Consider the following 23,591-nt stretch of genomic DNA (forward strand, 5'->3'; position numbering starts at 1 on the left):
AGAGGTCCAGACTCACCACATCATCAGTCTGTTTTCCAGGAGAAGTCACTTTTTTTGCAAAGGACAAGTGGAAATGCCTAAATGAGATTATAAGAGTGGTAAGTGTGACCTGAGCCAAGAACCATTTTGCTGTCAAGGCTTAAAAAATAATAAAAAGAAAGAAATGTTAGGAAATGGCAGTTCTTTTGATAGACAACTCACAAGACTGAACCTGTGAAACTCTGCAGAAAGAGGAGCCAGTGGAAATGATTCTTACATTTACAACTAAGGCAGTCACCCTGGATTTATTACTACATCTTGGGCTGCTAGTCTGAGTCTGATTTATTAACTACTGTCCCTTTCGGTTTTTTATCAAGGGTGGTAAACCAGCTGTAGAAAGCTGAAAAGAAGTTGAGCTGCACGTCTTGTCTTTTCAGCCTGTTTTTTTGTGTTCATTTTGGTCTATAAATAAACATCTCTCAGGTCTCCTAAATAGATTTTCTGATTGAGTTCCCAGAACAGACCACCACCAGTCTCATTAAAACTTATTTATGCTACTTTCATGCATGAATAAAAAAAGCTCCCATTCACTGCTGATTTTATTTAGTTAGATCCTGAGCCCTGTGGTGGACATTGAATTGGAGTGACATTTTTTGGCACTTAAAAAAAAATAAAATAGAGGGACTGCAGAGAACAGTTTGATGCCTGCATCTTTTGCAGTATGAAAAGGAAGAGGTTAAGCTGCTCTTGGCTGTATTGTATTGATTGAGGCCCACGGAAAGAAAATACAGCTGTAAACAGTTAGGAGTGTTCCCTAGTAGCTGTGGTTTTTTTGAGGGGGTAAGTAATTGAACTGGGACGTTGAAGGTATGATTTGTTTCCCAGGGATGCCACCTGCTTCCTGTGTGATGGGAGGAGGAAGCTCACTTGTTGCTCTAGGTCTCAGCTCCCAGCTGAGAATGATGCTTTCTCCCGCCTCTGCTTTCTCAAACTTGCTTGTTTGCATTAATAGCTTTTCAGCAGAGTAACATCTACTCTGCCTGTGCTGATAAGGATGGGTTCTGCTCTCAGCTGAGGCCTCTAGACACCGCTAGGAATAACAAATATGGTTTTCCCTTTAGGCTTGTCTCCTTCATCTCCATCAATGATCCAGTGCCTGTAAGGTAAGATTAACAGCTAAAAATTATAATAAATAAAATCAGTAAAGATGACAAGCAAGGAAGTAAAGATCCAGCAGGTGTGAAAAGTTGTGAAATGGGTTTGTTTTTCTCCAGTCCTGCTGGCTGATCATCTTAGGCGAAGGTATTGCATTTCCGTACTGCATTTCCGAAGGGGAAGGATTTGAGCCTGTTCTTTAAGTCAAAAGGGGGAACAAAAAGCTGCTTTGTGTGTTCCCTTTGTGCTAAGCACATTGTGAATATTCTTAAGCATTGCCACAAGGATTAACATCTCTGCATTTTAATGTGCCTGGTGCTGGAACATAGCTAGAAAGCAGAGCAGGCAGGAATGGTTTCTCCAGGCAGTGGGCTCTGCTAGGTGTCTCTTTGAAGTGCTATTCAATAGCTTTCTGTTACTCTTTCTTCCCCCTGACCTCCTCCTTCAACAGCTTCTGGAACAAATCCTGATAGATTTCATGTTTCTGAAATTTACTGTACTGTTCTATCTACAAATACTTTTGCATGGCAATAGTATGAAAAAAGAAGCATGTGGACAGAAGTACGGAGTTTGGTATTTACTTTGGATCATTAACCTGGTCTGTAAATTTGATTTGATCTCTCCTCTTTTTTTTCCTCCCCCCAACTTTGTGTAATTTCAGAGCCCTTGAAGAGCTGCTGTCATTTCCTACTTCGGGATCCCAGCAAGAAACAAGTCAGATGGATTGCAAATGCACCTGCTTTGTCTAAACCCCAGCCAAACAGATAAGTGCCCTTTTAATTATCTTACAATAGCATTTTAGACATATCCTTGCACAAAACGTCTATCTTCAATTTGGTTTCAATTCAACGAGCCCTCTGTGTTTCACTGTTGAAATGGATGCTCCATGCTTCGCTTTTCAGCTGAGAAATACCAGATGATATCAGTATTTCACGTGAGCTAATTAATTAGCATCTGAGGGAACTGCAGCTGACAGATCGGGAAGCTCCTAGGGGTCTTTCCCTGCCACTCTGGAACTGCTGTCTCCAGGCTGTGGGACTCCAAGGAGTAGCTCTGCAGGACCAGATGAGGCTGATGTGACCCATCTGAGCCTTAAGAAGTCCTCTGGGACTCATTAGAGGTTTAATAACTAAACTTGGCTGATTTGATTAAGAAGATGCTTGTGCAGGCTTGGCGTGCTCTCAGAGAAACCAGCTCACGCTGCTGGCAGGAGAGAGGGCTTTTTACATGTGCTATTCATACGTGTGTAGAGAAAGTGATAACCTCTGCTTCTTCCTGCCATTTTCCAGGTGGGAAAATAGCTGGGATGGGGGAAAAAAGCACTTAGTTACAGTGGATCTATAAGGGTATACACAGAGCTGCTGTGGGTGAGTGGTAACAAGAATTGTACCCTCGAAGTTATGAGGACATTTATGTCATTGCATGGAAAATATAGACTATCAAGAAAATAACTTTAGGCTGCTTAGATCTGCTTCTAGGGGTGATCATTGCCTGCTCTTGGACACGTCACTGCAATCTTTAAATAATTTAAGAAATCCATAAAGTATGGGTTTGTGTACCGTGTGACTTTGTAATAGTATAAAGACATGGGGCTAGGGCAAATATTCACTACATCTGCAGTTTACTGCATTAGAATAATGAAAAAGCCACTAAAGCTGAGCACATGAGCATTGGAGGGGATGCGTGGCAGGAGAAGGAACAGGAGCCAGACTCTTACTCCAGACCCATGGTGTCTGCTCTGCCATGGTTAATTAGCAGTGTAAAACGTCTACCTTGCTGTTAGAAAAACTACAAACAGTTTTACAACAGCAAACTGGACTGTATGAACTAATGTGAATTCATCTTACCTACCTAAAGAGAAAGTGAGTTTCTTGGTTAAGGTGCCAGCCTAAAACTGAGAGAGAGACTGGAGAGACAAGACAGTGAATTCGAAGTTACTGTAGGGCAAGAGAACCGGATCTAGATCAGCTTGTGTGACTCCCAGAGTGTCTGAAGTTCCCTCTTTTCTAGGAAAAACTCTTCACTCCTGCTGTTGTTACTGAGAAAGTTTTATATTAATAGAAGAAATGACGTGTTTGATATTAGTGACTATCCTCTGTCTTACAATTGTAAACAGTACTTGTTCTTGACTCTTCAGTACTCTGATAACAAAAAGGCTTGACAATATATTAAGAAACACTGTAAAAATTAAGCCCTGGTGAGAAAATCAGAGTTTGCTCATTCAGCAAGGATGGATAGGAAGTTAAAAAGCTCAACTCATCCAGGTACCCCAGTTAGAAAACCTCTTTGCTCCTTGAAAATATGTAATTTTTATTTTAATCTCAAGGCCTTGGTTATTAGGTTTGCAGCTTGAAATCTACTTTATGCCAGCACGCTGATATCAATGTTCCCTCAAATTATATCCCAGTAAATTAACCTTAACCTGGCCAGTTCCAGTCTGGGCATCAAAGCTGGATTTGAACATCATATCCTGAAGCATCTTGTAATGCTTTGTAGTCCGTGGCAGAAGAGGCAGAAAGCACTAACAGTCACTCTCAGGAGTTGTACTGATGTGAGAGATGGTGCTGAGTGTGTTATATGCACCTGTAGTTTGGCTGGTGCATCCAGCAGCTGAAAAGAATAGACTCAAATAATCTTGATAGGCTTCTGCAAAAACATCTTGTCCAGAAAAGAAGAACCCTGAATCCCTAACTCTTTCCTTGTCTTACAGGTGAACCTTGAGGACGCTTGGGAGACAGTAGCTTCTGAATGCATGTGCTTCCCCTGGGATTAGAAGAAGAGCCATGGGGAAAGACAAGAAGGATGAGGCTGTCTTTCTGAGGAAAAAGATAACTTTGCTGAGGGCTTTCTCCCTCCTCATCGGCAGCATGGTTGGCAGTGGGATCTTTATCTCCCCCAAAGGAGTACTAAAAAACTCTGGCAGCGTGGGTTTCTCTCTGGTTGTCTGGTTTGCCTGTGGGCTCCTCTCCATGTTTGGTGAGTGGTGGTGAGCTTTGTCAACTTTTGCTTAAGCACTTGGGAGGGGAACCAGCACATTTTATGTGTAAAAGGTTGGGAGTAGAATAGACCGAAATTTTGCTGTTCCTACTGCAACAGAAACAAAGGTTTAACAAGCCTGGGGAGGGGTCAGCAGGGATCTTTAGTTCAAATCATGCCCCTGAGGTGACTAAAATGATCCCACCGCTTATGGTCTGTGAATATGAAATGGTGTGTGAGTTCAGGGCAAAGGAGTGACAACAACTGCAGGTGGAGACAGTGTAGTCTCTGCCAGGAAAGCTGTGAGAAGATGAGGAGACTCACTCTATAAGGTAGGAGAGAGATGGAGGCATCTAAAAGGCACTTGCAAATACAAGGGCTTTGTGGTGCTTTTCAAAGACACTGTGCAAAGGCTAAGAAGTGACAGTCTTAACAGGCCATAGGGGATCCCCTTTCTGTCAGTGAAGTTAGAGGAACACTAGAGCAGATCGCCTGGGGAGCAGCAGGGTATCCACCAGCTGTGGATGGGAGGGTGGTTGTCTGTCAGAAATGGTTTGGACATGTCTGATGCTGCCTTGGAGCAAGGAGATGGAGTAGATCAGTTCAGCCCCGCTTTCTGTGTGTTACCCTTGGTTCAGTTTCTGCCATTTAATACCAGTCTTTTCTCATGAAGGAGTGACTTTTTGAGAACAGTTCCATTTTAGTTCTTCCCAAATAACATAGCTGTTAAAGTTACAATTGATAAGATGCATGCCTTTTAGTTTCCTTCATTAACTGCATAAAAGGATGATCTCAGAAATGCTCTGAAGGTGGTGTTAGGAGGACTGCAAGATTGCTCAGCTCTGGAAAGAAATCTGGTGCTTATTTCAGTGGGTGACTTTAAAGTTCTTTGTTTGTCATAACAGGAAAAAAACAAAGAAGAAAGAAGAAATACTCTATGTGGAAAAAATCACATTGGCACTGTGAAGTGTACGTGCAATTTTAAAAATGGGACATCTAATTGTTAATATGCAAACAATTGTGGCTCATGCTCTTAGCATATGCAGACCAACATTTCACGTGATTGCGTACGCTGTTAAGTGCAGGTCTCCTTTACTGTACATGTGGGATGCAGCCTCTGTGAGGTTGTTTGGTGAATGATGCACTTAAAGAAAATCTTAAAACATAATGTGAATACAGTTTTTGTTTTAACCGAGCAGAGTGATAAATCATAATGTGAGTGCTGATCATGTAGCCTAAGCTTTGCAGCTGGAATTCTCAGGAGCCAAATACCACGTCCTGCACTTGGGGCACAACAACCCTGTGCAGTGCTACAGACTAGGAGAAGTCTGGCTAGAAAGCTGCCTGGAGGTGAGGGACCTGGGGGTGTTGGTTGACAGCCGACTGAATATGAGCCAGCAGTGTGCCCAGGTGGCCAAGAAGGCCAATGGCATCTTGGCTTGGATCAGAAACGGTGTGACCAGCAGGTCCAGGGAGGTTATTCTCCCTCTGTACTCGGCACTGGTGAGACCACTCCTCGAATACTGTGTTCAGTTCTGGGCCCCTCACCACAAGAAGGATGTTGAGGCTCTAGAGCGAGTCCAGAGAAGAGCAATGAAGCTGGTGAAAGGGCTGGAGAACAAGCCTTATGAGGAATAGCTGAGAGAGCTGGGGTTGTTTACCCTGGAGAAGAGGAGGCTGAGGGGAGACCTCATTGCTCTCTACAACTACCTGAAAGGACGTTGCAGAGAGGAGGGTGCTGGCCTCTTCTCCCAAGTGACGGGGGACAGGACAAGAGGGAATGGCCTCAAGCACCGCCAGGGGAGGTTTAGGCTGGACATTAGGAAAAAATTTTTCATGGAAATGGTAATTGGGCACTGGAACAGGCTGCCCAGGGAGGTGATTGAGTCATCTTCCCTGGAGGTGTTTAAAGGACGGGAGGATGAGGCGCTGAGGGGCACGGTTTAGTATTTGATAGGAATGGTTGGACTCGATGATCCAGTGGGTCTTTTCCAACCTGGTGATTCTATGATTCTATGAAAGGTTTCCCTCTCTGCTGCATCCTTTGATAGCCTCTTCTGGAGGGGTCTTGGGAGCCTCTTTATTAAGTTACAGACAAATTTGTCAGTTTGTTCTGCCCTTTCATCAGCTTCTCGACTTTGCCTGATCATTTCTCTGGCATTTTTTTTTTTTTTGCAGCACATTAAAAAGTCTAGCTCTCTTTTACACATTTTTCTTTCAAGTATGGCATTTACGTGAGTCCCATAGCATGAGTTCAGTGAAGCACTTAAACGCATGCTTGAGGCATGTAAAGAGACCAATTGAAATAAATGAGAAGAGGCTTTGAACAAAGATTATGCACAAATTTGCCAACAGAGAAGTGGGAAAAATTGAGTTCCTCGCTGTTGTCATGACCTGAATAAGGCACAATCACCATGGGAGTTGGAGGCACGGCTGTATCGCCACTGGGTTCCTCTGCTCTCTCCCTCTGCAGCTGCCTGAGCTGGGCAAAGAAGCAGACAGCATAACTAGAGATAGTCTTACCCCACAGCATCCCAGCCGCGCTCAGCCCTGTTGCAAGGAGAGTTATGCACAATGGAGTGTTTTATGATTTCCTTTGGCTGACAAAGGATGTTTAACCTAGCAAATGAATTCAGCATAGGCACGGCTTAAGATTTGTACTTAGACACATCCAAACAGCATGACAAATTGCTCTATAGAGACAACACAGATGGGAATTGTTTTGGCACAGACAGAAGCATAAAGGTTTCTATCACTTTGCCTGAAAGTTTTAATCTGTCTTATCCAGTGTGCCTCTCTCAGGGTTTCTTGTTGTGTCCCAGGGAGGTGCAGAGGTCCTTGTGAAGGCAGAAGTGGGCAGTCCTGGTTCTGTCAGTGCACTCATACATGAACACATGAGAACAGACCAAGAGAGCCTTTCATGTTGATGCTTCCCTTGCTCTACACCATTGGGGCTGTGTCTCCCTCCACTGGCATTCTTCTCTCTCAGAGGGCACGCCCTTTAAAGTCTTTGAACGAAGGGATTTATGTGAAGATGCAAGATAAGGACATAGGAACATGGTCTGTGATCAAGACTGTTGTAATGACCCGCTCAGCCACAACTTGTCTACTGAGCTGCCGTAACTGTCTTGTAGGCAAGGTTATGCTGGTACTGCTGTGAAGAGAAGCAAGAGAGTGCAAACCTCCAGGATATTTTTCAAACAAAACCTCTTGTAGTTTCATGCAAAATTTCTTTCACACACCTTTCTGCATAACTTCCATGGAAAAGTTGTAATCATTATCCAGAAAACAGAGAAAATCTTTCATTCTGATAGAGAAGTGAACTTACTTCAAAACACACAAAAACAGGCAAAAGTGTTGTTCTGCTAAAACCCTGCTTCTTCCTCTAATTTGCTATTTATTTTTAACAGATTAATTCAATCCTTGAAGAGTCATACAGAAAAGAGAAAATCCACGGAATTTTCAGTTAAATTCTGCCTGACCTTTTCCAGGTGCCTTGTGCTATGCAGAGCTTGGAACGAGAATCACCAAGTCTGGAGGGCATTATATCTACATTTTGGAGACACTAGGACCTCTGCCTAGTTTCTTATTCCTGTGGGCAGAATTTTTTGCTATCAGGTAAGAGATTTTGTTTGTTTGCTTTTTGCTGGATGTTGTGATGATTCAAAAAAACCCCACATTACAGTGCTGGGTGGCAGTCTTGGCAGTTTGTAAAGGAAAAAGTAGAAACAATCTGAACAGCTTTCAAAGATTTTCAGTGATAAAGGAAGGAGGCATAATAGTTAAAGAGTTACACATGTTCAATGTGATCTATACCTGAATGATCTCTTTCTTCTCTCCTGATACTTCGTATGTACAAGAGCCGTGGTGTTTTTCAGAGTCTGACAATAGATGTCAGATTTATTTTAGATCTTCTGTTTTCATTCTGAACCTTCTTCAGATAGTCCCATGGAGATAAATTTTTAGCTTAGCTTCAAGTTAAACAATATTTTAGACTACTGTAAATTTCTTCTTTTTTAACTTTGTGAGGGGAAGATTTTCTTCTTAATAACCTGCATCCTTCATGTAAGCTGAGATGAAGTAGGACGCATGAACCATACTGCATTGCTCAGTATGATTAATCTCAACTTTTGATTTCAAGTAGGGGATAAATCTTGCAGCATGTGATTGTAAACAATTGCTGAGAAAACCTATGAAGAAGACCCTGTGGGAATTTATCATTGGCATGGGAGAGCAGGGTTAAACTGGGGGGGGAAACTCCCTCCCACCTCCCAGTTATTGCACAGTTCTTCATCATGCCATTTTTAGGCTGTCTAAAGACTACACTTTGTGCTCGGTTCCCATTCTCCAGGCCTGCCAACAGTGCTGTGGTTTCTCTGGCGTTTGGACGTTACATGCTGGAGCCGTTTTTCGCCCCCTGCGCAGCCCCTGTCCCTGCTGTGAAGCTTGTGTCTCTCCTGGGGTACTGTAAGTACTAAATTTCATGGGACTACCAATCTTGAAGCTGCTCTGCCCCAGAGCAGGGGTACTTAAAGTACTTATCTTCTGGGATAAGTGTGGAATTAGGGCTCCCTCACCCACCTAAAACTTCCTGATCCAGACTACTCATTTGGGAGCACTATATTCTCCAAGAAGGGGTCTCCGTGTTGACCAGCTGGAGCCCTAAGTCAGGGAACTGTGTGAAGTACGGGGATAGAAGCAGTTCATGTACAACTGCACAGATGCCTCTTGATTTGAGGGTTTCTGGACTCTTTGCCTGGTGCACTTAGCCCATGAAGCTGTCCTGCCTGATCCAGACTGGTGTGAGCTGGCACAGGAACCACTGTGAAGAGGGCTGCTGAGACATTCCGGGAAACCTCACTCCTCCCCACCAGGCAGGCAGGGATCACCTGACAGAAACCAGGCTCCTGGATGCTCTTAGGAGCATAACTCTGCTCGCTTTTCAAATGCTACGATCTGGGCCAGACCTGTAATGTTTTTGGCTATCTCTAGCCCCAAGCATCCTCTTTGTGAAGATGCAGCTTCTCCCTGAAGTTCCTAGAGCAGGGAGTGCTGCTGCATTTTTTTCCTGCATGTGTTGAGCATGGGCTACAATTGTGATCTCCTGTGTACAGTGTATAACTGTGTACAGTTTGATCTCCTCTCCAGACACTGTCCTCACTCTCAATTCCTGGAGTGTCACCTGGAGTGCCCGGCTGCAGACGGCTCTCTCCATGGTCAAACTCCTGGCTCTTGCACTCATCATTGTGCCAGGGATGATGCTGCTGGCTCAGGGTAAGTGTGCTGTTGTGTGGCTGAGGGAGGGTGCTCCACAAGCCTGACTATCACAGCTTTTATTGGTCCCTGGTGATAAATGTGGCACTCCTTTAGTTGGCAGGAGCTTTCTCTGCCTATGTGCTGGATATAGAATCATAGAATAACCGGGTTGGAAGAGACCCACTGGATCATCGAGTCCAACCATTCCTATCAAACACTAAACCATGCCTCTTAGCACCTCGTCCACCTGTGCCTTAAACACCTCCAGGGAAGGTGACTCAACCACCTCCCTGGGCAGCCTGTTCCAGTGTCCAATGACCCTTTCTGTGAAAAATTTTTTCCTAATGTCCAGCGTAAACCTTCCCAGGTGGAGCTTGAGGCCATTGAGGATATGAACTAGCTGGGAGCTGAGACTGGGGTAACTTGCATTAAACTACATCATTGCACCTTGGCTGATGCATCCAGTTCAGCTGTACTTTCTCCAAAACTGAGTCTTCCCTCAGTGCCTGAGGCTGTGTGAACCTTCCCCTGTGGACAGTCTTTCTTTGGTGTCAGACTTGCCTGCTTTCAGTGTGACTCAAAATCCTTCCAAGGTAGCACAAATTAGCACCCTTAGCAAATTTGCGGATGACACTAAGCTGGGTGGAAGTGTTGATCTGCTGGAGGGCAGGGAGGCTCTGCAAAGGGATCTGAACAGGCTGGACCGCTGGGCAGAGTCCAATGGCATGAGGTTTAACAAGGCCAAATGCCGGGTCCTGCACTTGGGGCACAACAACCCTGTGCAGTGCTACAGACTAGGGGAAGTCTGTCTAGAAAGCTGCCTGGAGGAGAGGGACCTGGGTGTGTTGGTTGACAGCCGACTGAACATGAGCCAGCAGTGTGCCCAGGTGGCCAAGAAGGCCAATGGCATCTTGGCTTGTATCAGAAACGGTGTGACCAGCAGGTCCAGGGAGGTTATTTTCCCTCTGTACTCGGCACTGGTGAGACCGCTCCACGAATCCTGTGTTCAGTTCTGGGCCCCTCACCACAAGAAGGATGTTGAGGCTCTGGAGCGAGTCCAGAGAAGAGCAACAAAGCTGGTGAAGGGGCTGGAGAACAGGCCTTATGAGGAACGGCTGAGAGAGCTGGGGTTGTTTAGCCTGGAGAAGAGGAGGCTGAGGGGAGACCTCATTGCTCTCTACAACTACCTGAAAGGAGGTTGCAGAGAGGAGGGATCTGGCCTCTTCTCCCAAGTGACAGGGGACAGGACAAGAGGGAATGGCCTCAAGCTCCGCCAGGGGAGGTTTAGGCTGGACATTAGGAAAAAATTCTTCACAGAAAGGGTAATTGGGCACTGGCAGAGGCTGCCCAGGGAGGTGGTTGAGTCCCCTTCCCTGGAGGTGTTTAAGGCACGGGTGGACGAGGTGCTAAGAGGCATGGTTTAGTATTTGATAGGAATGGTTGGACTCGATGATCCAGTGGGTCTCTTCCAACCTGGTTATTCTATGATTCTATGATTTTATGAAATTTGATGGACATCAGGGGTGTGTGATAGCATCCTGTGCTGAACTGGCCCAGTCACAGCTGTACAGTGAGTTACCAACCCTCAGCTGAGCCCCCGTAACTGCATCACTAACCTCTGTGTGGCTTACGTTAATGTTTTTCACCTCCTAATTGAGATGGGCAGTAACTTGGTAAACTTAAAATGGACTCATGCAGGATTGCACGCTCACATCCAGAATAGGGAAAAAACCCTACCGGAATGATACGAGAGTATTGGCTTTAATCCAAGCCTCAATTTATAGAAAAGCCAAGGCATTCCCGCTTAAGGGAAGAAGCCTGTTCCCTTCCTTATGCTATTACCTTCCTCTGCAGAGAAAAGTAGGCTTCTGTTTGTGTTTCTTTTTGATGTCTGGAGCTGGCTTCTTTGAACATGTAAAGATGCTCTCCGGCTGGCAGCATTTGTGAACTAAAGCACTGCCCTGCAGCTAGAAATCTCAAGCAATTATTGTTAGGAATGCCTTCAAATGACAATCTGGAGCCCTGGCACCTGTCCTCTGGTGAGAAGGATAAGTGCTAGTGACATCTGGAGGGGGTATTCTCTGAGAGACCCCAGTATGACAGGTTGTATTTAATGTGACTCACAGGGGACTGTAAATCACTCATTAATGTATTGCAGACAATAAATCCTTTTTATGCACCACCACTTACCAGCAATCATTTTAGAACATAAAAAGACTACCCTGATAGGCCCACTGCCATATTTTGATTTTGGGTTTTTTCATATCTATTTTCTTTTGGACCTGGTTTCTTTCTGAGCTTAAAAATCTGGTTTGTGCTTTTAAATAATTTTGCCTGATTTTCCCCTGCCTTGTTCTACTTTTTTGGGTTGCACTCTTGTCCTTTTCTCTGCCTTTACCTTCCTTTTTTCTCAATTTTGTTTCAGTCTTGCTGGGCCAGTGTTTCAAATGCCCAAATCTCATTATAGACCTCCTTACAAATGCACCTTCATAGAAGCAGCCTGACTTTCCCCACGTGCTCTGTGCTATTTCAGACTTTTCCTGGCAAAGCCCAACTAGGCAAGATCTGCACCTTTTACTTTTAAAGAGACTTTGATGTGGAGAACTGAATATACACGTGGTGGGCCACTCGGATATTAAACATGTTAGAAATACAACTCCTCTTGACTATGTTTTTATTGGTCTTCCTTTGAATGAGAGGCCATTAGGCGTTTCTCCCTTCCCTGTGTTTTTTTTTGAGTTTGTTAAAATATGGTTCACATGCAAACTCCTGACTTTGATGTTTGTTGTTGTTGCTTTGGTTGTTTTATTATTGTTATTTCAAGTAGAGAAACTTCTAGGAAAACTGAAGAGTTGTTAAAGTGGGATCTCTATCCAAGCCACCTCTGCTTTTTAAAATTTCTTTTGCTTTGCCTTCTGTGCCCTTAATTCCTCCTCCTGCAGACAAACCAAGGTGGCTGGCAGGGGTGGTGGGTGAGGAGCATGCCCAGAGCAGGAGGCCAGGCTGGCAATCTCTGCTCCCTCCTCCACTCCAATTCCCACGCTCCAGCTGGCGTGGGGCTGGGGTCAGTGCTCTTGCAGCAGGAGCAGGGGGGAGCACAGCGAGAGTTGAATTATCTGCCTCGCTGGCTGCACCACATCAAAGAGGAGCGTGCATCCAGCTGCTTAGGGGGCTGGAGTGGAAGAGGGGGATCAACACAGTGAATTAATTTTGGGCCTAGAGAAAGGACAGAACAACTTGGATCCTCTCGTCTCCACAATCTCTTGTTCCCACAGCAAGCTCTGTCTGAAACAGAACCAGCTGCCACTCTTCCCCTACCTGAAATGTCTCCCACACCTGGATGGGGGACAGATTTGTCCTGCCACTGTTAGTGAAGTATACACATCAGCACAGCACTGCAAATTAAAGCAATGAAACAAATCTGAATACCTGTCTCCAAGGAAGTCACAGACACTCTTCCCAGGTCTGAGCCAGAGGTAGAAAGGGTGTTATCCTGCTGGAAGGAAGCCCGTCTCTGACATTTCCCTGTTCCAGGTCCATTGTTTCTCTCTTCTGCAGGCCACACCAAAAACTTCCAGGATGCTTTCGACAGACAATCACTGGTTTTGGATAAGCTGCCTCTGGCTTTCTATGCAGGCATGTTCGCATATTCAGGCTGGTAGGTGCGATGGGAGGGTGCTTCATGGGCAGCAGACTGCTGTCCAGTCTGATATGTGGCTCAAGCTCTCTCTCTGTCTCTTCCCACTCTGCAGGTTTCAGACCAGCTTTGTGCGGGAAGAGTTGGTCAGACCTGAACGGTAAGGCTGGGAAGAAGTCATCTTGGGTTACCAGCCTCTGGGGTACCATGGCTTTCCCAAATGCAGTATAGGAGGAAAAAAGTTTGTGGGCTCACCTAGACGATGCCAGCTTTGATCAGCAGTAATACTGTGCGTAACAAGGCATAAGAGTTTGTTCTTTGTGTGTGTCTTTTCCCCTTTCTTGTAGAAATATCCCCCTGGCTGTCATCGTGTCTGTGATCACAGTGATTGTGGGGTATATGCTCACCAACGTCTCTTATTACACAGTCCTGGGAACGCAAGATGTTCTGGCTTCTCCTGCTGTGGCTGTGGTGAGTCGGCCCCCCTACTATTATCTTTCCACAGTGTGGTCAGCTTATACTGAAGGCATGGTCATGGCAGATATATGGGAGATGAGTTTCCTAATAAATGCTTTATTGCTTTGTCATTTCTCTGGATTATTCCTTCTAGTGATTTCTTCTAGTCTTGCCTAAAAGATAATGAGAAAGAACCTGAAGATGACAGTAGAGAAAGCACGACTTATGAGTTATATTTTACTCCTTCAACAGAGGAAGTTTTCTTTTGAATCTGATATCATCTAGAGATCACCCCGAGTTCCTAAAGTCACGCTTGTTCCCCTCCAGAGCTTTGTGCAGCGAGCCTTTAAAAGCCTGATCTCAGTGGTGCCCGTCCTTGTTGCATTGTCCTGCTTTGGAACCATGAATGGAGGAATATTCACATTTTCAAGGTAATGTCCTTACGGATTTATTACTCTTTTAGCTTACTGAATTGTAGGGCAGCACCAGTGACCTGTGCTACTACACATCCATGTGATGGCATTTCAGCCACTCTTGTGGGGAAATATAAGCCTTTTGACTCCCAGTATGTCGACTACAGGTTGATCCTTGTTGAGTCTACCCTTTCTATTTCTGGATGGATCCAGATTTTGATATCTAGTGCTGGTCAAAACCAAAGATTTTTATCTTCTCTCTCTACCCTTCAGTTTAAATCTTCAGTTTAAAGTGAAATGTCAGTGTTTCTAGTGAACTAGAGGCTTTGTTGATGTTGGCAGCTGCTCAGTGAGACCAAGTCTTCTTTCACTGGGTTAACCCAGCTGCTCTGTTGCAGGGCACAGGGTCCCTCTGTTGTGAGGATCTCTGGCCGAAGTCAAACTCTCCCTCGAGGCCTTCGCTTCGAAGTCAGCAAAATGTTATTGGGGATGGGCTATTTCTAAAGCAGTAGCTGAGGCTCAACAAGTCTTGTGAAAATAAGAAAAGCTTTGTTACATGGAAAAATTATCTTGCTAGCTTCACTGACTGCTATGCTGCGTGTCCTTATGGCAGCCTTGGAACTGGAGAACAGAACTCAGAGGAGCTGAGCAAATTCTCTGGAGCTGGTTCTGTTTCACAGCTTTGATTGAAAAAGGAAAAATCAGTTGATATGAAAGGGATGTTTCATAGTGTGAAGACTAATGAGTTACTTGATCCCCTACCCTGAAGTCCTGTATTAAATACAAGTGTGGAGAATCCTCCTCCTTAGCTCCTCTAAACACTGTTTTTCTTTGAGGATGAGAAGTCCCCAGACAGCACAGAGGTTCTGCGTGTCCCTATCGCTTTTCTCTCCCCCATCCTGGCACTATTAACATAATCGCTGTAGAGAGGCCATATAAACAGCAGTGGGGCCTCCCTGGCTGGTGGCCAGCCACACCCCTGCAAAACTACAGAGACGGCAATAAAACCGGTTTTACACTCATGCCCCAGCTGCTTTGGGCCCTGCTCCAGCCCAGCTGATGCTCTGTCGTGGTTTGTTTGTGGATATTAAATTTATAAAATTGGATGCAATGCCCTCTCCCTAATTGCCCTTTCATGAGTCAAAGAAGGGATGGAGGCAAGGAGTGCTCTGCTGTGATTTTGTAGTTGGTCTTGTGTGTAGCTGGCCTCTCGTCTGTACACTGAAATCTGTTTTCCAACAACTGGTCACAGGATTGAAAATCCTCTATTATTTGAGGAAATTACACTTTATTTGTATATATATATATGTATATATATATATATTTGTACATATATGTATAAAAACATAGGCATTGAGACTAACAATGCTCTTTCATAATGGATTCATCTTTTCACTAGCCTCTTTTGTAAAAATTTATGTTTGTGACCCCTCCACTTCGTATTGGAAAGATTAACCCCTTCACTGATAGCAGGAAACTTTCTTGCTTCTCATTCCAGCCTGAACTCAGTAACTGTCATTTTGGATTTGCCCAAAGTTCCCAGCTAATGTGCCATGTAAAGTGATGCTGGTGGACTCTGCCCTGAGTTCAACTAACTGATTTTGGGAGAGCAATGGGAACTCAACATTGAATTTTTCTTCCAAATGTCCCAAAAGTGTGGCTAAAGGCGGAACTGTGGCCTTGAACAGCAAACTTGTGCTCAAGGGGTGGGGAGGAGTGACCTCAGGTCAGTCCCGCAACTGATCTTCTCATTTCTAGTATGGATGTGGGATGTTAAAGCACAGGACTCCCTGTCTTTTCCCAGGACTCTGTTTGTGGCCTCCAGGGAAGGACAGTGGCCTCCTCTCTTCTCCATGATCCACATTCGAAGGCATACGCCCCTTCCCGCTGTCATGTTAATGGTAAGGAGATCTGGCTGTGTCACATATCCTTTTCTCGTAAAGCCTAGAGAAGCTGAGGAGTTTTTAAAGAGTGTTGAGATTCTAAGTCAGCCTCTGAAGAACAAGGAACATACAAAGTGGCTGCAAAGTGTTAAGTCCTCTTGTGCCAGCATTGGCATCCAAGCCTACTATCTTGAAGTCCCTGCCTTATGGTCTTGGACATCTTTTTAAAGTACTGTTCCTACCATCTGCCACAGTTGCTGCTTGATATTGTCCTATGAAAACACCTTTGCCGGGCTTCAGCTATTTGGAAAACTAAAATTCCCATATGTGGTGGAAATGTGGGCAATGAACATTTGCAGAAGCGTTCACAGTTTGATTTGGGTTTTATTTGCAATGGTCCTGCTCCATCCTCACTGTGCAGCAGTGCCTCTTGCAGCTTGGCTGACCTGCTAAAAACTTACCTCTTTGAAGGTAGCCTTTGTACTGGCTCTGTGTTTTAATTGCCCTGCCTAGGACATAAAGCACCAAAGATGCTGTTGATCTTGAAAAGATTGCTCCTTTCTGTAGCATGTCATAATAGCGCATTTAGGCCTTTTGCCTTCAGGCTGTGACACTTTTTTAAAGCTCTCTGACCTCTGAAATGTTGGGGCTGAGAAGTAGCTGCCTATGACTGCAGAGGGGCTGGAGGAGGTGATCCATATTACCCTTCCTAGTCTGAGGACTGTAATAAGGCTTTAATTACTGTATTTCATCTTCACAATGCTCAGTTCCCTTTGGTTACTGCCATGGTGTGTATTGGAGATATCTACCATCTGTTGAACTTCTTCAGCTTTTCCCGATGGCTCTTCATAGGATTAGCCACGCTTGGGCTCATTGTCCATCGCCACCGCCATCCAGAACTGCACAGCCCTTTCAAGGTAATGTACGGCATGTATCTAACAGCCAGGAATATGCAGGCTGGTAACTTTTCTCTCTTATTTCCTACTGATTAGGATATTACATGGCCAGGGCTACCTTTAGGCTCTAAGGGGTCTCGAGCCCTGTTGCTCAATAAGACATACGGGGAGCTCCTGGAATTGGTGGATGTGTTTGAACAGCCAGATGTGGTAAATCCTACAAAGTCAGTTCTACATGGTGTCACCAGCCACATCTATAAAATGGCAGCCTGTTCCAGGGGACAACGTTTCAGGCTGGGAGCTAGGAGGTGTGCACAAGGCATTTCCCACACTCATCTCCCGTGGCCTGCAAGGAGGGACCCTTGCCTGGATGCTATTGTAGTGGAAGATAGGTCTCAGCTCTAGCTGAGAAGCAGGAGGGTGCCAGGCTTGGGGGAAAAGAGCGTGGTCACAGGGATCCTGGGAGCAAACTTGACTTAAGGGGAATCATGTACAGTGTAAAGCAGCTCATGTGCAACTGTTACTGCTGCAGGCCCTGGGGACATACACAGTGTATGCATGCATAAACCAAAGCATTTTGTCCAGCAGTCAGCTAACAACAGCTAACAGCCAGTGCAGTGTGTGGCCTGGGAGAGATGGAGCTTCCTTCTTGCTCCAGGGAGAGAGAGGAGAGCAGCTTTGTGAGTCTCTAGCCATGTGTGACCTTTGTGGGCCGCTCATTGTACCAACCACCCAGGTGTCCAATGGAGTTTGAGGAGCTGCCTAATGCAGACTGTGTCCAGATTTCTCCCATGCTGGTTTCCAACTAGCGCTGTTGGTGCCTCCGTTGTTTTCCTGGTTGCTGGTGGCACAAGTTCGGAGGAGAGTGCAGGATTTTTTCTGCAGGCACTGCCCTGCTTGTGCACCTGCAAAGATCTAGCACATTCAGACTGGTGGGCATAAGCAGTGAAAGTCACAAGAAGTGGGCAAAAGGGAAGGAGGGAAGCAAGGGGATTCAGTTCCCCCTCCTCAAGGGAAAGCTGGAGGACGTCTTGTCCTCTCATGCATTTCCCTAGCTTCCATCTGTGCTCCTCCAGTGGCCTTTCTCACACTGCTGGCCGCTGGGGAGAAGTCAATCCCCTCATGTCAGCGGGGGAAACTGGAGCTTTGTGCTAGGGCAGCTTTTTTTTGCACTCAGAGACCCTTTTCTACTGCTGGATAATGTGTGGAAGACATTTGGCTGGGGTGGTGTTTGAAGCGTGCACAATTTGTTCCTGTCTCTGGTCTTGCCATGTCTGCACGGTGCCTCCAGCCAGCTCCTGGGGAAGAGACCTCTGAGGCCACAGGGACTGGCAGAAGCTCAGGAAGAAGCTCAGGATACAGAAATGCATCCCGTGGTTCCCAGGGCTCCTCCCCAAACTGTGCAATGCCTGATGCATAGCTTGGGACAATTTTTCTTCTTGGTCTTTCCTGGAGACAGCATTTTCAGCAGAGACCTTGAAGCTTCCCAGGCGGTTTGCTGGCTGCACTCATGTACTCACACAGAACCAGATTTTAAATAAGTATTGTCTTTTCTTTCAAACCAATCTTCCTGGGAGAAGTTTATTAGTCAGTAGCACTGCTGCTGTTTTCAGCTGCTGAGATTTTGCCCCATTTTGGTTTAGAGATTTAGGTTTTTAACAGTTCCTAAAGGCAGATTAAGTGAGGGAGGAAAATGCTGGGCTTTTGGTCAGTTTGGTTTATGTTTTCCTCCCCTCTCCCTAGTTTTCATAGCCACTTCAAACACTAAGACCAGTTATAAATAGCTGCAAGAGGGAAGGGCTGAGAGCAGGTGGTGTGGGCATGTGCTGCACTCTAGTGGCCAGAGAGAGCTCGTCTCTCCCACCAGATTGCAGAGACCAAACCGTAAAGTACATGGTCCTCTGCTGGTCCTTCTTCTACCCTGTAGAATTTTGAGGCAAAACTGGTAAGAAAGCGCCGGTAAGATGAGGAAAAAGTCCTATCACCAGCAGCTCCTTCGTTGTGTCAGTTATGGCAAGGAGTAACTTGGCTGACGTTGGATCCAAAGACTAAGGGGATATTTTACAGTTCCATTATTTATTGCAGTCTTCCGATTTAGCCTCCAAATAACCCAGATGAATTGGGTAAAGGTAAAGCTGAAGCAGTGACTGCTGCTTTGGTCTTTCACCAGGGTGCCATTGAAACTTATAGAATCGTAGAATCACCAGGTTGGGAAAGACCTCTTGGATCATCGAGTCCAACCATTCCTATCTGCCACTAAACCGTGTCCCTGAGCACCTCGTCTACCCGTCTTTCAACTTCAGGGGTGGTAACTCAGTCACCTCCCTGGGAAGCCCGTGCCAGTGCCTGATGACCTTTTCTGTGAAAAATCTTTTCCTGATATCCAGTCTGAACTTCCCCTGGTGCAGCTTGAGGCCATTCCCTCTTGTTCTATCACTTGTCACTTGGGAGAAGAGGCCAGATCCCTGCTCTGTACAACTTCCTTTCAGGTAGTTGTAGAGAGCAATAAGGTATCCTTATGTTCTTGCTGGAGGTGCTATGAAGAGAGGGAACCTGATTTATCCTATTTGGGCTATTATAAGTCTCAGGCAAGCTGGAGACAGGTAAAAATGAGTCACCAGTGTTATGACCAAAGAACAGTTTTATTCAGAGCACTGCTTCTACTCTTGGCTTTAGATTTTCCACCAGCAGTTGCCACAGCTGATAGGTAGGCGTGTGTGCATGTGCACACACAGGAGCAGTACATTCAGAGAACAGTAGATTATGAGTGACTTTTCCCCCTCCTTGGCTTCCAATGTGAGGTGACACATTAGGAGGGAGGTATTCACCTCTCAGGACACACTGGACTTCAAAGGTGGTATGAGTCAATTTTTGTTCTATGCATCCTACCTGTTCACAATTGGTTGTACAGAAACAGTGTCAGGACAGCTATACGATTTTTCTCATCTTCTTTATGATTGAGAAATAAATACAGTGTGTGTGGGCATGTATGGAGGCTGATTTGCTACAGCCATCAGTTTTGCCTGAGAATCATCTGTGGTCTTTTCCCCAGGTTCCCTTGTTTGTTCCTGTCTCTTTCACCATCATCTGCCTCTTCACTGTGGCTATGTCTTTCTACTCAGACCCTGTGAACATTAGCATTGGATGCACCATGGTTTTAAGTGGTTTTCCAGTCTACTACCTTATAATCCACAGACAAATGTCAAATCGTTGCCGTAGTCCATTTTGTAAGTATGTGTTTTGAGTTTCAGTCTTGCAGATGTAAAGACGCTCAGGGGTGGGATGTTAGTTTCCTCCTGGGGCTCATCTCTAACGCAAATTGTCCCATGACCAACTGACCTAATGAAACCTAAATCTGACCCCTGACACTGCTTCAATGGCTTTCGCAAGACGCAGCCTCTGCAGCTGAAGACATGAAGGGTAGGATGTTCTGCAGCTGGCAAGCAGCCACACGAGGGTTGTCTGCCTGACTTGTGCATATACTGATAAACCAGCCTTGGTGCTTTGTTTTAAAAAAGACAGGGCTGAGATCTACTGACAGGGCGAACACTGAGGGTCACTTTCACACCCCAGCTCTGGTTTCCACTTAACTTTATCATATCTTTGGGAATACCACCTCTCAGTCAAATTTGGCTGACTCTGAGCAGCAAGATCAAGAGCTAAGATGGAGAAAGACTGGCAGGCAGACAATGTAACACTGTGCACAAATATACTTGCTGAAAGGCTGGTAGGAGAAGATGGTGCTGCCTGAGGGCTGCTTAGTGAAAAGGCCAAGATGGTTTTGGGCACAGGTGTGGATGTGTAAATGAATTATATCTCCACTCCATGCAATATCTAACACAGATTTCCTTTGGGTGTAGCCTCGGTGACACAATGATTTACTCAGAAACTAGAGTCCAGTTTTGAGTTTAATTTATAATTTCAGTTACTAACTTGTTTCCATTTGATTTGATGTTGGGCTGAGGTGTTTCAGTAACCAGTGAATAGAAGAAAATATACAGCAAGAAAGGAAACGGGTACAGTGATCTGCTAACATAAGTGCTCCAGCCATTAGTGCTGATGCTCTGATTTTCAGCTGTATCTCAAGATTTGCTCTGGATTAAACTTTCTTCCTTTTTTTCCCCCTTTCAGATTATCTTACACACAAACTACAGTTACTGCTGGAAGTAGTCCAACAAGAAGTCAAGACTTACTGACAAACCCATCAGAACTCACAGGAGAAGATAAAATCTACTTACTCCATTTCTGAAACCTTTGATCCTACCAAAACCAGGCCATGCTCTCACTCTTATAATCACTACAAATGAGGATGAGCTTGAGCCAAAACCTTGCTGCAAGTGTTCCGAAGCTAGCCAGTTGGGATCAGGATGAGCATGTCACATCTGTTTCTGCCCTTTTCTTTTTATAGCAGAACGATCTAGTTCTCTGAAATGAGTTTGCTTTGCCTGCAGAGTGTCTTTGAAACCAAGATCTTAATTTTGCAGCCTATCCCAGTACTCAGTAAAACAGTGTGCATATATATATGTATATATACACACACACACACTATTTTTTAAATTTCCTAACTCGGCAAGTAGAGAAAAGGAACACGTTGCACAGCTTAAAATCCAATACATGGAAGCCAAATGCAGGTTTCATACTGAAGAGTTGTAGTAGCCATGCTGTGGATAAGCTTTGTGAAGGAAAATGGGTGGGGAGAGCAAATTAAAACTAAGGTAGATGAACTGGAAAAGAGAGGGCAGGGAATAAAACTTCATTCATCAGAAAGTGCAGATTCAGGTGAATGAGGATGTAGTTGAAAACCCTGTGGAATTCGAATATTAACAAAGTAAGGTCAGAATGTTTTGCTTTGATTGTTGTATAAGCAGAATAAGTTTAATTTGCTTTGAAATAATGTTTCAAGTTTGAATTCTATTTTGCAGAAATGACACTTACAAACACATGGGAAAAGAACCCAAACATCCAGCTAAATATCAACAAGAATATGACAAAATAGATCCTGATCCCTTCCCCAGCTTCCCTGCCCTACTCCTTACCTGGTACTGCAAATGAATATCAATATTCAGATTTTGGCCCAACTCCAGTGAAATATGATTTCTGCTTTAGCTGGTTGAGACCACTCATGAGACTTGGGCAGATTCCTGAATAACTGCATCTTTTGGTGCTGTAAGAACACATGAAAGACTTTGTGTCAGAACCTTAACTTTAAGACTGCAGTCACACAACTTGCTGAATTGATACATAAATGTCCTTCGAACTATTGACATAAGGAAGATTTCTGTTACTGGATTACTTTGGTTTACGTTATTAATGTGGCAAAGTTATAGCCAGATAAAACAGCAATTAGCTATTTCCAATCACTTAATTGTTAATCTTTTCTGAATAGATGGGAAGTAGTATGTTGAAGCTCCTCTAATGGCCTCTGGAAAAAGCAAGAGCAGAACATGGAGCTTTTTTAAATCTTTTGTATCAAGCATTTATGTACTTAGAGTGAAACCAAAGTACCATTTACAGACCAAATGTAATCTACCAACACTTGTAATATTCACCATCAAGTTATGGAAATAAATAAGTTGGATTTTGTTTCCAAAGCAATTGAGAACTACTATTCTTATTATGGCTGCATCCTATTCCTGTGCTAAATTAAACTGGGAGAGCAGCAGCATGGTTGCAGAGCTTATTTCTCCCCTATTCTCCCACAGTTTAATTTACAAGCTGGTGGATATTGTTCAACAAGTAATCCAGCCTTACTAGGAAAAACCACCACAAATCACAGGAGAAGGTACTGGCTTTAAATGATAGTGTGGTTTGAAGTGAGATCTTGAAATGTTCCCTGGCTCCCAGGCAGGGTTCCCACTTGTGCTGGGCTTTGCTGAAGCTGAACCCCTTGCCACAGCTTTCTGCAGTGCCCTGTGGCTGGGTCCCAGTGTGGAAGACCTGGCAGAAGCAGGTGAACCCCGTCACTCCAGTGTAGCCCGAGTCCATCCCATTAGGTATTGGTTTGGGAGATTTTCTAGATGTTGAGGTAGAAGCACGAGGTGCTGCCATCCTGGTGCTGTGCTGCAGGACCCCTGTGAGCACAGCACAGTGTGAGCACAGCACAGCATCAACAGTCATGCACCAAACGTGGGATTGGTCTGGAACTGCAAGAAAGCTGCTGTGCGCCTGCAGATAGACACACAGAAGGAGTGAAACATCAGGTTTTTGTCTATTTCCTCTGCTGAGAAGAAGGCAACAAGAACTGAATCTCCTGGGGGAAGGATAAGTAATCCTCTCTGCTGGAATGAGTAATCCTACCTGCTGGACCATGGTTTCTCCATATAACTCATTTGGCATATGCTGGGAAATCACACTCGGGTGCCTCTGCTGACTGTGCAGGAAAATGATCTGGCAGGGCTATATATAGGTTGTCTGCTCAAAGACCTGTCAGTTGCACAGAACCATAATTATGTTGACAGAAATCAGTGGTTCAACAGCTCAAAAAATGACATTACAATTAAAAGCAATGAAAAATTGATCTTCAGAAGTATCGGTTTACAGTAAGCTCAAGTCTCCAGTTTGTGGTGAGTTGTTTGTTTTTATAGAGGATGGTATGCTGTTTCTAGCAAAGCTATGTAAACATTTTCTACTAAGCCAGAATGTTTTTCCTAGAGCTGATATCTCGTGCCTACTGAAGCTCTTGGCTTCAGTTCAGAAAAGTATTTCGCTACAGAATTCACATATGCAAAAATGAACCTGTGGGACCTGATCCTAAAAATCTCATCAGTTTAAGCGAAGCGTAGAAATTGTGTAACTGTGGGGCTGAGAGTCACATACTAGTAATATATGGGAGGTCAAAAGCCAGTCAAAAAAGCAAAGATGGGGAAGAAAGGAAGTTCAACTTCATAATCACATTTATGGATTTTTTTTCTTTTTTAAAACTGTGCAGGCTTTCCAGAAA

The 23,591-nt window shown here is 44.7% G+C and overlaps 1 protein-coding gene across 3 annotated transcripts; it reads left to right on the forward strand.

Moving 5' to 3' along the window:
* The first annotated feature begins 1,779 nt into the window (after window positions 1–1,779).
* On the forward strand, window positions 1,780–22,402 carry LOC138721693 (cystine/glutamate transporter-like). 3 transcript variants are annotated; one of them, XM_069859063.1, is made up of 13 exons: window positions 1,780–1,898; window positions 3,843–4,110; window positions 7,602–7,728; window positions 8,462–8,577; window positions 9,259–9,384; window positions 12,925–13,024; window positions 13,119–13,163; window positions 13,351–13,474; window positions 13,787–13,890; window positions 15,677–15,773; window positions 16,523–16,672; window positions 19,704–19,878; window positions 20,783–22,402. In XM_069859063.1, exons 2-13 carry the CDS (start codon window positions 3,918–3,920, stop codon window positions 20,845–20,847), a joined length of 1,422 nt encoding a protein of 473 aa, XP_069715164.1. In that variant the 5' UTR covers window positions 1,780–1,898; window positions 3,843–3,917; the 3' UTR covers window positions 20,848–22,402. The 3 variants fall into 3 exon arrangements, with proteins under 3 accessions (XP_069715164.1, XP_069715172.1, XP_069715156.1); XM_069859071.1 differs by having other exon boundaries at window positions 1,794–1,894; window positions 3,841–4,110; XM_069859055.1 differs by lacking the exon at window positions 1,780–1,898 and having other exon boundaries at window positions 3,493–4,110.
* Window positions 22,403–23,591: the final 1,189 nt, after the last annotated feature.

Source organism: Phaenicophaeus curvirostris, chromosome 1 (assembly GCF_032191515.1).
Source record: "Phaenicophaeus curvirostris isolate KB17595 chromosome 1, BPBGC_Pcur_1.0, whole genome shotgun sequence".
Taxonomy (NCBI): domain Eukaryota; kingdom Metazoa; phylum Chordata; class Aves; order Cuculiformes; family Cuculidae; genus Phaenicophaeus; species Phaenicophaeus curvirostris.

Excerpts from the sequence above, each read along its gene's own strand:
- LOC138721693 (XM_069859063.1), top strand. The coding sequence starts at position 3,918 with ATGGGGAAAGACAAGAAGGATGAGGCTGTCTTTCTGAGGAAAAAGATA. Across the intron at positions 7,729-8,461 it reads GCAGAATTTTTTGCTATCAG|GCCTGCCAACAGTGCTGTGG; the intron begins GTAAGAGATTTT and ends CCCATTCTCCAG. Across the intron at positions 16,673-19,703 it reads AACTGCACAGCCCTTTCAAG|GTTCCCTTGTTTGTTCCTGT; the intron begins GTAATGTACGGC and ends TCTTTTCCCCAG.